Here is a 17,213-nt window from a genome sequence, read left to right on the forward strand (position 1 = left end):
CTTGGGAGTTGTAGTGCGACCACAGCCGGAGGTCGGCCATCACAGCCTTAGTGTCCAGAGGGGGAGTTGATGGTAAAGCCCTGGGTGGTCCAGGGGAGTGAAGGCTCCAGGCCTGGTGTTCAGGGGACCCCTAAGGATGGAGCAGAAGGGAACAGTTTGCCCCTAAAAATCACAGGGAATTAAAAACAAAATGTAAACTTTCCAATAAACATACGTGGCCCCGTGGCCCTGCCATGTGTGAGGTGTCATGTGACTGCAGGGGACCCAATCGCGGTGCGTAAGAAGCCCTCACACCTTGGGAGACGCAGGGGAAACCATCAGCAAGGCGACTGGAGGGAAATACTTGGACGTTTTGAATTGTGTTGACAGCAATGCGGGATCAATGCTCAGTTTATATCCGTTTCTGAGAAAGTTGGGTGAGAAACTGAGAATTTTAACTCCGTCCCCTCTGGTCTATAAAATGTCACTATTTACCCTGAACTTCACATGGGGCCCCGGGGTCCAATCGCAGAGTCACCAGGGATTACTGGAAGCTGCCAGACACTGACCCTGCGCTGAGCTCTGCTACACGGGTTATGTGAACGTCTCCAGATGTGGAACCAAACATCTTATCATTTCCGCTGCTCAGCGGGAGGTGGAGGATGTACAGTCCTGTGATCCGCCGTCTGATAGTCCAGGAGCAGAGGTCTTATCCCTGCCTGTCCTCGGGGCGTTCTCCGGAACCAGAACACTTGGTAATCCGTGCTGGACTCATTATATACAGATCTACTACGTGAGCGATATGACCCCGCGACTACTACGTGAGCGATATGACCCCGCGACTACTACGTGAGCGATATGACCCCGCGACTACTACGTGAGCGATATGACCCCGCGACTACTACGTGAGCGATATGACCCCGCGACTACTACGTGAGCGATATGACCCCGCGACTACTACGTGAGCGATATGACCCCGCGACTACTACGTGAGCGATATGACCCCGCGACTACTACGTGAGCGATATGACCTCGCGACTACTACGTGAGCGATATGACCCCCCCGACTACTACGAGAGCGATATGACCCCGCGACTACTACGTGAGCGATATGACCCCGCGACTACTACGTGAGCGATATGACCCCGCGACTACTACGTGAGCGATATGACCCCGCGACTACTACGTGAGCGATATGACCCCGCGACTACTACGTGAGCGATATGACCCCGCGACTACTACGTGAGCGATATGACCCCGCGACTACTACGTGAGCGATATGACCTCGCGACTACTACGTGAGCGATATGACCCCCCCGACTACTACGAGAGCGATATGACCCCGCGACTACTACGTGAGCGATATGACCCCGCGACTACTACGTGAGCGATATGACCCCGCGACTACTACGTGAGCGATATGACCCCGCGACTACTACGTGAGCGATATGACCCCGCGACTACTACGTGAGCGATATGACCCCGCGACTACTACGTGAGCGATATGACCCCGCGACTACTACGTGACCGATATGACCCCGCGACTACTACGTGAGCGATATGACCCCCCCGACTACTACGAGAGCGATATGACCCCCCCGACTACTACGTGAGCGATATGACCCCGCGACTACTACGTGAGCGATATGACCCCGCGACTACTACGTGAGCGATATGACCCCGCGACTACTACGTGAGCGATATGACCCCGCGACTACTACGTGAGCGATATGACCCCCCCGACTACTACGTGAGCGATATGACCCCCGCGACTACTACGTGAGCGATATGACCCCGCGACTACTACGTGAGCGATATGACCCCGCGACTACTACGTGAGCGATATGACCCCGCGACTACTACGTGAGCGATATGACCCCGCGACTACTACGTGAGCGATATGACCCCGCGACTACTACGTGAGCGATATGACCCCCGCGACTACTACGTGAGCGATATGACCCCGCGACTACTACGTGAGCGATATGACCCCGCGACTACTACGTGAGCGATATGACCCCGCGACTACTACGTGAGCGATATGACCCCGCGACTACTACGTGAGCGATATGACCCCGCGACTACTACGTGAGCGATATGACCCCCCCGACTACTACGAGAGCGATATGACCCCGCGACTACTACGTGAGCGATATGACCCCGCGACTACTACGTGAGCGATATGACCCCGCGACTACTACGTGAGCGATATGACCCCGCGACTACTACGTGAGCGATATGACCCCGCGACTACTACGTGAGCGATATGACCCCGCGACTACTACGTGAGCGATATGACCCCGCGACTACTACGTGAGCGATATGACCCCGCGACTACTACGTGAGCGATATGACCCCCCCGACTACTACGAGAGCGATATGACCCCCCCGACTACTACGTGAGCGATATGACCCCGCGACTACTACGTGAGCGATATGACCCCGCGACTACTACGTGAGCGATATGACCCCGCGACTACTACGTGAGCGATATGACCCCGCGACTACTACGTGAGCGATATCATACCCCAATGAATACACAAACAATATTAGACGCTGATTATTACATGAGAGATAATATAACAGGATTATTACAGAATCTATCAGTCATGGAAGAACCAAAGAGAAGATCCGTCTGTAATCGGCAAATGTCAAAGCAGATTGTGGGAGCGACGGACCATCCAGAGCGCAGGAGACAAGCATCAAACAGACAGCTACCGATATACGGTCCAGAGACAGTACGTGTCATGTGACTGATATCAGCCGCTCCTCTTATAACGCTCCAGCGCTGATATAACCTCCAGACATTACATCATATGTGACTGATATCAGCCGCTCCTCTTATAACGCTCCAGCACTGATATAACCTCCAGAGACATTACATCATATGTGACTGATATCGGCCGCTCCTCTTATAACGCTCCAGCACTGATATAACCTCCAGAGACATTACATCATATGTGACTGATATCAGCCGCTCCTCTTATAACGCTCCAGCACTGATATAACCTCCAGAGACATTACATCATATGTGACTGATATCGGCCGCTCCTCTTATAATGCTCCAGCGCTGATATAACCTCCAGAGACATTACATCATATGTGACTGATATCAGCCACTCCTCTTATAACGCTCCAGCGCTGATATAACCTCCAGAGACATTACATCATATGTGACTGATATCAGCCGCTCCTCTTATAACGCTCCAGCGCTGATATAACCTCCAGAGACATTACATCCTATGTGACTGATATCAGCCGCTCCTCTTATAACGCTCCAGCACTGATATAACCTCCAGAGACATTACATCCTATGTGACTGATATCAGCCGCTCCTCTTATAATGCTCCAGTACTGATATAACCTCCAGAGACATTACATCCTATGTGACTGATATCAGCCGCTCCTCTTATAATGCTCCAGCACTGATATAACCTCCAGACATTACATCATATGTGACTGATATCAGCCGCTCCTCTTATAACGCTCCAGCACTGATATAACCTCCAGAGACATTACATCACATGTGACTCATATCAGCTGCTCCTCTTATAACGCTCCAGCGCTGATATAACATCTGTAATGTGAGGATTTCTGTCCCTATAAATCGGTTTCTTTATTGGATCCCAATACCCCGGTGATTATATTATTATTACCCCCCCCCCCCCCAGCAGATACAGGCTGTCCTGTAATAAGGATGTTGCCCGGACATAAATCCTCGCAGGGACTGAACCTTTGACCGTCCGTCCGCTCCAGGGTGGGTTTCCCATGTCGAGCAGCTGGACTCCGGCCACAAACTGTTTTTTGTCTCCTCAGAGAGAATCTAAACATAGAAGCAAAACCGCGTAACTGTGAGAGCGCCGGGGGCGGAGGGACGTCCACAGGGGCCACATTCACCAACATCATGGCGCCTCATCTGGTTAAAAAACGCACCAAAATGTGATGCATCTAGGGGGAGTGGCTTGGTGTGAAAGGGGTGTGGCCTTGTATGCGCCATAAATCTGGTGCATCTTTAGACGCCTGGCTACGTTTTCGCCACAAACAGGATTAGTAAATCTACCCCGGGGCCACCAGGCACTTAACCCCTTAATGCCAGAGCCGCTGTCTAAACAGTCACATCCCGCAGTAAATAGCAACTTCTCACTATATTCAAGACCTCTGCTTGCTGTCAAGGCATAAAGTCATTTTAAAAAGTTATAACCCATCCAGAATGATTCCTACTCACACAGCGGAGGGTTTGTTACAATGTCACTGTAGACAATCCTCTGTGAGCCAAACACGTCCACCCCATCCACACACAGAATTAATATTATCTACGAATCTCCCAGCATTCCCTGCTTCAGCGTCTGCACAGAGGACGTTCTGGTCTGGGAGCAGATATCTCCACCCCGGGCGTATACAGGCGCCTGATGTACGAAAAACAACCGCCACTCCGCTAAGCTGTTCACACAGGATGTAACTGAGGATCGGTAATGTATGTACACAGTGACTGCACCAGCAGAATAGTGAGTGCAGCTCTGGAGTATAATACAGGATGTAACTCAGGATCAGTACAGGATAAGTAATGTATGTACACAGTGACTGCACCAGCAGAATAGTGAGTGCAGCTCTGGGGTATAATACAGGATGTAGCTCAGGATCAGTACAGGATAAGTAAAGTATGTACACAGTGACTGCACCAGCAGAATAGTGAGTGCAGCTCTGGAGTATAATACAGGATGTAACTCAGGATCAGTACAGGATAAGTAATGTATGTACACAGTGACTGCACCAGCAGAATAGTGAGTGCAGCTCTGGAGTATAATACAGGATGCAACTCAGGATCAGTACAGGATAAGTAATGTATGTACACAGTGACTGCACCAGCAGAATAGTGAGTGCAGCTCTGGAGTATAATGCAGGATGTAACTCAGGATCAGTACAGGATAAGTAATGTATGTACACAGTGACTGCACCAGCAGAATAGTGAGCGCAGCTCTGGAGTATAATACAGGATGTAACTCAGGACCAGTACAGGATAAGTAATGTATGTACACAGTGACTGCACCAGCAGAATAGTGAGTGCAGCTCTGGAGTATAATGCAGGATGTAACTCAGGATCAGTACAGGATAAGTAATGTATGTACACAGTGACTGCACCAGCAGAATAGTGAGTGCAGCTCTGGAGTATAATACAGGATGTTACTCAGGATCAGTACAAGATAAGTAATGTATGTACACAGTGACTGCACCAGCAGAATAGTGAGTGCAGCTCTGGAGTATAATACAGGATGTAACTCAGGATCAGTACAGGATAAGTAATGTATGTACACAGTGACTGCACCAGCAGAATAGTGAGTGCAGCTCTGGAGTATAATACAGGATGTAACTCAGGATCAGTACAGGATAAGTAATGTATGTACACAGTGACTGCACCAGCAGAATAGTGAGTGCAGCTCTGGGGTATAATACAGGATGTAACTCAGGATCAGTACAGGATAAGTATTAAGTAATGTATGTAAACAGTGACTGCACTAGCAGAATAGTGAGTGCAGCTCCGGAGTATAATACAGGATGCAACTCAGGGTCAGTACAGGATAAGTAATGTATGTACACAGTGACTGCACCAGCAGAATAGTGAGTGCAGCTCTGGAGTATAATACAGGATGTAACTCAGGATCAGTACAGGATAAGTAATGTATGTACACAATGACTGCACCAGCAGAATAGTGAGTGCAGCTCTGGAGTATAATAAAGGATGTAACTCAGGATCAGTACAGGATAAGTAATGTATGTACACAGTGACTGCACCAGCAGAATAGTGAGTGCAGCTCTGGAGTATAATACAGGATGTAACTCAGGATCAGTACAGGATAAGTAATGTATGTACACAGTGACTGCACCAGCAGAATAGTGAGTGCAGCTCTGGAGTATAATACAGGATGTAACTCAGGATCAGTACAGGATAAGTAATGTATGTACACAGTGACTGCACCAGCAGAATAGTGAGTGCAGCTCTGGAGTATAATACAGGATGTAACTCAGGATCAGTACAGGATAAGTAATGTATGTACACAGTGACTGCACCAGCAGAATAGTGAGTGCAGCTCTGGAGTATTATACAGGATGGAACTCAGGATCAGTACAGGATAAGTAATGTATGTACACAGTGACTGCACCAGCAGAATAGTGAGTGCAGCTTTGGAGTATAATACAGGATGTAACTCAGGATCAGTACAGGATAAGTAATGTATGTACACAGTGACTGCACCAGCAGAATAGTGAGTGCAGCTCTGGGGTATAATACAGGATGTAACTCAGGATCAGTACAGGATAAGTATTAAGTAATGTATGTAAACAGTGACTGCACTAGCAGAATAGTGAGTGCAGCTCCGGAGTATAATACAGGATGTAACTCAGGGTCAGTACAGGATAAGTAATGTATGTACACAGTGACTGCACCAGCAGAATAGTGAGTGCAGCTCTGGAGTATAATACAGGATGTAACTCTGGATCAGTACAGGATAAGTAATGTATGTACAAAGTGACTGCACCAGCAGAATAGTGAGTGCAGCTCTGGAGTATAATACAGGATGTAACTCAGGATCAGTACAGGATAAGTAATGTATGTACACAGTGAATGCACCAGCAGAATAGTGAGTGCAGCTCTGGAGTATAATACAGGATGTAACTGGGGATCAGTACAGAATAAGTAATGTATGTACACAGTGACTGCACCAGCAGAATAGTGAGTGCAGCTCCGGAGTATAATACAGGATGTAACTCAGGATCAGTACAGGATAAGCAATGTATGTACACAGTGACTGCATCAGCAGAATAGTGAGTGCAGCTCTGGAGTATAATACAGGATGTAACTCAGGGTCAGTACAGGATAAGTAATGTATGTACACAGTGACTGCACCAGCAAAATAGTGAGTGCAGCTCCGGAGTATAATACAGGATGTAACTCAGGATCAGTACAGGATAAATAATGCATGTACCCAGTGACTGCACCAGCAGAATTGTGAGTGCAGCTCTGGAGTATAATACAGGATGTAACTCAGGATCAGTACAGGATAAGTAATGTATGTACACAGTGACTGCACCAGCAGAATAGTGAGTGCAGCTCTGGAGTATAATACAGGATGTAACTCGGGATCAGTACAGGATAAGTAATGTATGTACACAGTGACTCCACCAGCAGAATAGTGAGTGCAGCTCTGGAGTATAATACAGGATGTAACTCAGGATCAGTGCAGGATAAGTAATGTATGTACACAGTGACTGCACCAGCAGAATAGTGAGTGCAGCTCTGGAGTATAATACAGGATGTAACTTAGGATCAGTACAGGATAAGTATTAAGTAATGTATGTAAACAGTGACTGCACCAGCAGAATAGTGAGTGCAGCTCCGGAGTATAATACAGGATGTAACTCAGGGTCAGTACAGGATAAGTAATGTATGTACACAGTGACTGCACCAGCAGAATAGTGAGTGCAGCTCCGGAGTATAATACAGGATGTAACTCAGGATCAGTACAGGATAAGCAATGTATGTACACAGTGACTGCATCAGCAGAATAGTGAGTGCAGCTCTGGAGTATAATACAGGATGTAACTCAGGGTCAGTACAGGATAAGTAATGTATGTACACAGTGACTGCACCAGCAAAATAGTGAGTGCAGCTCCGGAGTATAATACAGGATGTAACTCAGGATCAGTACAGGATAAGCAATGTATGTACACAGTGACTGCACCAGCAGAATAGTGAGTGCAGCTCTGGAGTATAATACAGGATGTAACTCAGGATCAGTACAGGATAAGTAATGTATGTACACAGTGACTGCACCAGCAGAATAGTGAGTGCAGCTCTGGAGTATAATACAGGATGTAACTCAGGATTAGTACAGGATAAGTAATGTAATGTATGTACACAGTGACTGCACCAGCAGAATAGTGAGTGCAGCTCTGGAGGATAATTCAGGATGTAACTCAGGGTCAGTAATGTATGTACACAGTGACTGCACCAGCAGAATAGTGAGTGCAGCTCTGGAGTATAATACAGGATGTAACTCAGGATCAGTACAGGATAAGTAATGTATGTACACAGTGACTGCACCAGCAGAATAGTGAGTGCAGCTCTGGAGTATAATACAGGATGTAACTCAGGATTAGTACAGGATAAGTAATGTAATGTATGTACACAGTGACTGCACCAGCAGAATAGTGAGTGCAGCTCTGGAGTATAATTCAGGATGTAACTCAGGGTCAGTAATGTATGTACACAGTGACTATTTGGTTTGTGCGGGTTCTCTCTGTATGTGATTATATTATGTATAATGGATAAGATATAATACAGATTCACCCTTAGAGTAAGGAGCAGTACGGAGTGTCACTGGTTGGCAGTACCATCCCCTGATTGTTGCCTGTGCCATGCAGCAGTACGTCACCATTGTGTCGGGGTAACAATGTATCAGTGTGTGGCGGTGGACACTTCCCTCCGTACACGGAGCATCCAGCTGCAACAACAATAATCAGATAGCTATTATTAATCTCATAGGAATATAGATCGGGGCCAAGTCCGCGTGCGGAGCCAGAGCAGATGGTGTGTGATAGACAGGCGCTGGCTCCGACACCCAGAGACTCACACACTCCAAGTGACCACACAACTTAACCCAATAAATGCCATGGGTATTCACAGTGCCAGGAAGAAATGGCACAAATATTAATCACACTGGAGCATCCGCTGCTGCGGCAGCTGCGCTCAGGTCTATGGTGGAGCCAATCTGGAGCACAGACCCTCCACATCAGGGGTGTACCTACTGGCGGCAGAGGTAGCAGGGGTCCAAAGAAGACCCCAGTGTGATGTCACATGGTAGGTCGGGGGTTCCATTGGGGTCCAGGTGTTTCCGCCTTCGCTCCATACACTGTAACCTTAAAAGGAGCGCGTCCACTTATAACGCACCGGCCTATAACAAAGCGGCGTTCACACACAGGAGCGCCGTTATAGCAGTGCCATCCAGGGGCATGGACCCCCAGCCATCAGAGACAGATGATCCCCAGGCACACAGGAACCCCAAAAACCTGCTGCCATCGCATCGGCTTGTGAGATCAAGAAATTCCAAACCATCGCCACCGTGCCAGATTACCGGACTTTCAGGATGGCAGTTATTCTGGGCTGTCTTGGTAGTGAGAGGGTTAAACCTGAACGGAGGAAATCGCAGAAGAGCTGATAGGCTGCCACAGGACGCAAGCCAAGTGAACGCAGGTTACCATGGAAACAGCAGGCTACAGCAATATGAGATGTGATGAGAGGGGGCGCCGTGCCGCAAGTTACTAAGAGTGAGGAGGAATAACAGAGTCACATGTGGCGCCCGTCTACACTCAACGCAGCCGCCATGATACACGGGGAGGAGGTAGCGTGGACAGCGGACACCTGCCCACGGCTCAGGCTGCGTCTTCACAGCGTCCATCCAGAGCTCCCATCCCCAACCTGGAGCCCCCCAGAGCCTCACCGTGGACCCCCCGCCCCCAGAGCCTCACCGTGGACCCCCCCACTCCCAGAGCCTCACCGTGGACCCCCCGCCCCCAGAGCCTCACCGTGGACCCCCCCGCCCCCTGAGCCTCACCGTGGACCCCCCATACCCAACCTGGACCCCCCCCCACTCCCAGAGCCTCACCGTGGACCCCCCCACTCCCAGAGCCTCACCGTGGACCCCTCATACCCAACCTGGACCCCCCCCCCGCCCCCAGAGATTCACCGTAGACCCCCCTACTCCAAGAGCCTCACCGTGGACCCCCCATACCCAACCTGGACCCCCCCGCTCCCAGAGCCTCACCGTGGACACCCCGCCCCCAGAGCCTCACCGTGGACCCCCCAACCCTAGAGCCTCACCGTGGACCCCCCACCTCTCAGAGCCTCACCGTGGACACCCCGCCCCAGAGCCTCATCGTGGACACCCCGCCCCCAGAGCCTCATCGTGGACACCCCGCCCCAGAGCCTCATCGTGGACACCCCGCCCCCAGAGCCTCATCGTGGACACCCCGCCCCCAGAGCCTCATCGTGGACACCCCGCCCCCAGAGCCTCATCGTGGACACCCCGCCCCCAGAGCCTCATCGTGGACACCCCGCCCCCAGAGCCTCATCATGGACACCCCGCCCCAGAGCCTCATCATGGACACCCCGCCCCAGAGCCTCATCGTGGACACCCCGCCCCCAGAGCCTCATCGTGGACACCCCGCCCCCAGAGCCTCATCGTGGACACCCCGCCCCCAGAGCCTCATCGTGGACACCCCAACCCTAGAGCCTCACCGTGGACCCCCCAACCCTAGAGCCTCACCGTGGACCCCCACCTCCCAGAGCCTCACCGTGGACCCCCCAACTCCAGAGCCTCACCGTGGACCCCCCATACCCAACCTGGACCCCCTGCTCTGAGTATTTTTGGCAAGAGTCACATTCCAGGAACAATCAAAACTGAGATCGACTCCCGAGACATGTGCAGTAACATTCCGTTAGTCCGGCATCCATATTGGAAAGTCCGGATTATGGGACACTCATGGGAACGTCCTCCGACGCCCGAGCTCGTCATTGTGGTGACTTCATTGCTCCCAGGTGTAAAACCCCGACAATCTGTTTGTGCTGCTCCTGCAAGGTTAGAGGGTCCGGGGAAGGATAGACCCACAACCCCTCCCTCACCTGGAGCATTGGGAAAGTGGGGGTAGTAGTTGTGCATTATGTACTGACCTTTTCCATTGGTGGACCCCATATGGCGCTATAAAATGGGACGTTCTATAAAGTAGAACCATCCTGAAGGTCAGGGAATCTTCTAGATAAATGTGAGAAATCCGGATGTGGCGGTGGGAGCGGCGCCAATCTGCCACCATCTATAAATAATATGATGTAGTGACCAGAGACCACCGACAACAGGGTGCTCGGGCCCTCCTGATGGGGGTGAGCCCTGGGACTGAGCCGAGTCCCTGGTGATGACCGCTATATCATGCCCATGACACATCAGTGTGTGGGAGCCTCCGAGGTCAAGGAGCAGGAGTCTGGCAAACTGCCACATAACATCCAACATCTTACCTCAGAGTGTACCCGCGGTGCCCCACACTGCTGCCTAGGGGCGGTGTACCACCATACATTGCCGGCCACATCCTCTGGAGTATTATGAGGGAAATAGAGACAACTGCTGCCTAAATAATACTGCCACATAACATCCAACATCTTACCTCAGAGTGTACCCCGCGGTGCCCCACACTGCTGCCTAGGGGCGGTGTACCACCATACCTTGCCGGCCACATCCTCTGGAGTATTATGAGGGAAATAGAGACAACTGCTGCCTAAATAATACTGCCACAAAATTCCCCAAATCACACCGCCATACAGTGCTCATATAATAAATCACTGTATAATGCCCCAATGACACCGCCATACAGTGCCCATATAATAATTACTGTATAATGCCCCAATGACACCGCCATACAGTGCCCATATAATAATTACTGTATAATGCCCCAATATCACCGCGATACAGTGCCCATATAATAATTACTGTATAATGCCCCAATATCACCGCCATACAGTGCCCATATAATAAATCACTGTATAATGCCCCAATATCACCGCCATACAGTGCCCATATAATAATTACTGTATAATGCCCCAATATCACCGCCATACAGTGCCCATATAATAATCACTGTATAATGCCCCAATGACACTGCTATATAGTACAGCTGCAGTCTCTTAGGATAGAAGTCTGGGCCCCGTACAGTGAGGGCCCATAACTGGTGGAGGCTCTGGGGTTAATCATCTGTTCTTCCCAGACCCTGTATTAATATAAATAGCACATTACCCTGACCTATAATACTACCGCCATCACAGAATGCACAGATAGTCCTAGTCACACAGCTGAGGGTTTGTTACAATGTTTCAGCGTGGCAGGAGCCATCAGCTTGGAGTCCAGGACATTTGTGCTGCTGCTGTGTTTTGCACTGACACACTGTAACGCCGCCTCCTAGTCTAAATCCACTACTTCCGTTACACATTTCGTTCTTTTTTGTTATAAATCTGTCCCAATATCGTCTGTGTGAATCCGGCCTCAGTGTACGCGGATCTACCATGTGACCGTGATTTACCAGAGACTGGGAGTTGTAGTCATTGCTGGGACACTGCACTGTAAAGCCACGGCTGCTCCGTCGCACACGACCTGCGCTCGTTGCCCAGAAGCTCCTGTGTGGTCAGTACGACCATCGTGCAGGCCGGCTCCACCGCTCGGAACATGCATCCCCGCAGAGTATACCGGTGATTATAACACCTCCCCCTCGCCCCTGTCTGTCACTTCTTAGCTGTATCTGCTCCTTGGAAAGTTGGGTGACGTTACAGAAGATATTACCCAGCTTTCCGAGAGTCGTGAATGGAAACCATCAAATAAACCACCGCGCTGCACCGGTCTATGGAGGAGACGGCACAAATAACCACCGCGATGCATCGGTCTATGGAGGAGACGGCACAAATAACCACCGCGCTGCACCGGTCTATGTAGGGGACGGCACAAATAACCACCGCGCTGCACCGGTCTATGGAGGAGGCGGCACAAATAACCACCGCACTGCACCGGTCTATGGAGGAGACGGCACAAATAACCACCGCGCTGCACTGGTCGGTCTATGGAGGAGACGGCACAAATAACCACCGCGCTGCACTGGTCGGTCTGAGTAGGAGACGGCACAAATAACCACCGCGCTGAACCGGTCGGTCTGAGTAGGAGACGGCACAAATAACCACCGCGCTGCACTGGTCGGTCTATGGAGGAGGCGGCACAAATAACCACCGCGCTGAACCGGTCGGTCTGAGTAGGAGACGGCACAAATAACGACCGCGCTGCACTGGTCGGTCTATGGAGGAGACGGCACAAATAACCACCGCGCTGCACCGGTCTATGGAGGAGACGGCACAAATAACCACCGCGCTGCACTGGTCGGTCTATGGAGGAGGCGGCACAAATAACCACCGCGCTGAACCGGTCGGTCTGAGTAGGAGACGGCACAAATAACCACCGCGCTGAACCGGTCGGTCTGAGTAGGAGACGGCACAAATAACCACCGCGCTGCACCGGTCTATGGTGGAGACGGCACGAATAACCACCGCGCTGCACTGGTCGGTCTATGGAGGAGACGGCACAAATAACCACCGCGCTGCACAGAGGAGCCCCTGTAATGCTGTTATCTACTCTGTGGGATTGGCGCTGCAACGATCACAGAGGAACGGAACCCCAGCACCGAGCCGTCCCTTGTCGTTGTTGGGTAATGACCCCCGTGTGAGCTGTAATGGGATTATTTTATCTACCACCCTACAAAGAGTGTGACGGTGTTTTCAGGGTGCATTCACACATCTGGATGGGAATATTTTGGTGGCAGGCGCCTGGTTTTCTGCGGACCCTTAACTGAATGTCCCCGGCGGCCATGTAAGGGGGAGTTCTTACCTGCTTGACCAGGAACGTGTCACCCTCGTTGATCTTTAGGGAGATGGTGAGATGAGCGGCAGATAAAATAATCCCGCTGAGAACCGCCGCTCTCATCCGCACTGGAAGCAGAGTGTAGATGGTGTAGATGAAGAACACGGTCCACCAGATCCCATCGGAGGCACTCCGCGGCCGCACCATCAGGACGCACACCACCTGGACCATGAAGATGACGATGATGACGGTGTAACAGGCCAGCCACATGTAGTCCTGGTGGAAGTCGTTTCTGTTGCATACTCCTATGAGCACTAGAATGATCAGCATGGCCACACACAGGACGACCACGTAAGGCACCTGGTAGAGCAGCTGGAAGCAGTGGAAGGCGAGCATCACCAGGCACAGGAGGATCAGCACGGACATCAGCATGGTGAGGCTGCTCTGGTTCAGCCTGAAGAAGTAGCGCTGGTAGAGCTTCTCCAGCTTATCCGACTGGAACTTCTTGGAGCGGAAGATCTGCAGGACATCGGTAAAGCAGACCCCCATGGAGAAGTGGAACTCCGACCCATCCTCCGGCCCGTCTCCCTTACCTTTGCCCAATTTCTCATCCAAACCAAGCTCCACTGATTTGGGTCTCAGCTCCCCCTCGGGGCCTTTCTGGAAGGGCTTGTTGTTGTTCCTGCTCTCCTCGCCGTGCTCCTGCCAAGCCGACTTGGATCTGAAGCCCACTTTATTGTCCGGCAGGGGGTTCCTCCCCGGCTGAGGCTCATAGTCTTCCTCGCTCCTCCACAGTCCCATCATCCGTGAGGTCTTCTTTCTAGAGGAGCGGCTGGAGTAGGGGTACCCATTGGCCCTGGTCTCAGCCTCGACCCAAGCTGATCGGTGCTCAGCACCTGCCCGTAACGCGGGGGCCCCAAATCCCGGTGGGCTGACGCTGTTTGACCTAGACATGTCCCCTCACTACGAGAAGTCCACTGGTCGCCAGGTCACGCCATGCCACAAGGGAGAAGAAAATCCAAAACGCGTCATGTGATCCCAAAATATCAGAAAAAAAACAGAGTGGAATGCAGGGTTGTGGGGGGCACGGCGGCCTCATGTCACTGGTGCAGGGGGGTCTCCAGGTTGAGCGGGGTCGCTCCTCCCATGGTCACCTGTGGCTCCAGATCCAATTACAATAATCCAATATGGAGAAGACGGTGCAGCGCTCTGCCCGATCCTCCGATGACAAGGGGTAAATCCAGAGTCACCCTCAGATCTGCGATGGGCGCCGGTCCAGAGCCATCACCCCTAGACAGCGCTGCCAGGGGGCATGGATTAACCCTTCGTTACCAGGCTCAGCGTGATCCAGCTGGGATGTCAGGACCAGGCATGCCGGAGAGCGGGATCAGCAGCAGCACGGATGATGGGAGTCCTTGTCCTGGTGCTATCAGCAGAGTGGTAGATGTGGTGCCTCAGTGTCAGGAGGGCAGGAGCCTGCATGGATGTCCTCAATCCTGCCCATTCCCCCTGGAAGGAGTCACCCTCAGCCTCCGGCCTCCATGCTTCTGTCTGCCTCCCCCACGGGCCTAGCACCACCAGGAGGGGCCCCAGAGAGCCCTCAGATCCTGAATTCCAGCCCAGAATTGCCGACCCAGAACCCGCGCAGCTCCGGATCCCGCTCCGTCCTCTGTGCGCCCCGAGTCTCATTCAGCCGAACGGCGAGCGCAAGCCCGCCCACTGCCCGCCTCTGCTCACAGGGGATTGGCTCAGGCGCGCTGTCAGGGTTTTCCCACGACCTCTGATTGGTCAGAAACCTGTTTGAAGCTGAGGAAACCTGAAAAAGTGATACATTGTATCTAAGGATCCGAGACACAGGGGGAGTGTGATACAGTGTATCTAAGGATCCCGGACACAGGGGGAGTGTGATACAGTGTATCTAAGGATCCACAGACACAGGGGGAGTGTGATACAGTGTATCTAAGGATCCCCGGACACAGGGGGAGTGTGATACAGTGTATCTAAGGATCCCCGGACACAGGGGAGTGTGATACATTGTATCTAAGGATCCACAGACACAGGAGGAGTGTGATACAGTGTATCTAAGGATCCCCGGACACAGGGGGAGTGTGATACAGTGTATCTAAGGATCCACAGACACAGGGGGAGTGTGATACAGTGTATCTAAGGATCCCCGGACACAGGGGGAGTGAGAAACAGTGTATCTAAGGATCCCCGGACACAGGGGGAGTGTGATACAGTGTACTAAGGATCCACAGACACAGAGGAGTGTGATACAGTGTATCTAAGGATCCCGGACACAGGGGGAGTGTGATACAGTGTATCTAAGGATCCCCGGACACAGGGGAGTGTGATACAGTGTATCTAAGGATCCCCGGACACAGGGGGAGTATGATAGTGTATCTAAGGATCCCGAGACACAGGAAGAGTGTGATACAGTGTATCTAAGGATCCCGAGGCACAGGAGGAGTGTGATACAGTGTATCTAAGGATCACCGGACACAGGGGGGAGTGTGATACAGTGTATCTAAGGATCCCGGACACAGGGGGAGTGTGATACAGTGTATCTAAGGATCCGAGGCACAGGAGGGAGTGTGATACAGTGTATCTAAGGATCACCGGACACAGGGGGAGTGTGATACAGTGTATCTAAGGATCCCCAGACACAGGAGGAGTGTGATACAGTGTATCTAAGGATCCCGAGACACAGGAGTGTGATACAGTGTATCTAAGGATCCCCGAACACAGGAGGAGTGTGATACAGTGTATCTAAGGATCCCCAGACATGGGGAGTGTGATACAGTGTATCTAAGGATCCCCGGACACAGGAGGGAGTGTGATACAGTGTATCTAAGGATCCCCAGACATGGGGAGTGTGATACAGTGTATCTAAGGATCCCCGGACACAGGAGGAGTGTGATACAGTGGTATCTAAGGATCCCCAGACATGGGGAGTGTGATACAGTGTATCTAAGGATCCCGGACACAGGGGGAGTGTGATACAGTGTATCTAAGGATCCCCGGACACAGGAGGAGTGTGATACAGTGTATCTAAGGATCCCCGGACACAGGAGGAGTGTGATACAGTGTATCTAATGATCCCCAGACATGGGGGAGTGTGATACAGTGTATCTAAGGATCCCCAGACACAGGGGGAGTGTGATACAGTGTATCTAAGGATCCTCGGACACAGGAGGAGTGTGATACAGTGTATCTAAGCATCCCCGGACACAGGGGGAGTGTGATACAGTGTATCTAAGGATCCTCGGACACAGGAAGAGTGTGATACAGTGTATCTAAGGATCCCCGGACACAGGAGGAGTGTGATACAGTGTATCTAAGGATCCCCGGACACAGGGGGAGTGTGATACATTGTATCTAAGGATCCCCGGACACAGGGGGGAGTGTGATACAGTGTATCTAAGGATCCTGGACACAGGGGGAGTGTGATACAGTGTATCTAAGGATCACGAGACACAGGAAGAGTGTGATACAGTGTATCTAAGATCCCGAGGCACAGGAAGAGTGTGATACAGTGGTATCTAAGGATCCCCGGACACAGGGGGAGTGTGATACAGTGTATCTAAGGATCCCCGGACACAGGAGGAGTGTGATACAGTGTATCTAGGATCCCCGGACACAGGAGGAGTGTGATACAGTGTATCTAAGGATCCCCGGACACAGGAGGAGTGTGATACAGTGTATCTAAGGATCCTCGGACACAGGAGGAGTGTGATTACAGTGTATCTAAGGATCCCGGGACACAGGAGGAGTGTGATACAGTGTATCTAAGGATCC

The 17,213-nt window shown here is 51.4% G+C and overlaps 1 protein-coding gene across 1 annotated transcript in view; it reads right to left on the reverse strand.

Annotated features, from left to right (window-relative positions):
- Nucleotides 1-15,088, reverse strand: part of ADCY5 (adenylate cyclase 5) — a 105,018-nt gene extending 89,930 nt beyond the window's left edge. The window contains exon 1 of the mRNA XM_040439254.1: nt 13,443-15,088. Within this exon, the coding sequence (XP_040295188.1) occupies nt 13,443-14,369 (927 nt within the window). The 5' untranslated portion in view covers nt 14,370-15,088. The remainder of the gene's footprint in view (nt 1-13,442) is intronic.
- Nucleotides 15,089-17,213: the final 2,125 nt, after the last annotated feature.

This window comes from Bufo bufo, chromosome 7 (genome assembly GCF_905171765.1).
Source record: "Bufo bufo chromosome 7, aBufBuf1.1, whole genome shotgun sequence".
In the NCBI taxonomy this organism is placed as follows: Eukaryota; Metazoa; Chordata; class Amphibia; order Anura; family Bufonidae; genus Bufo; species Bufo bufo.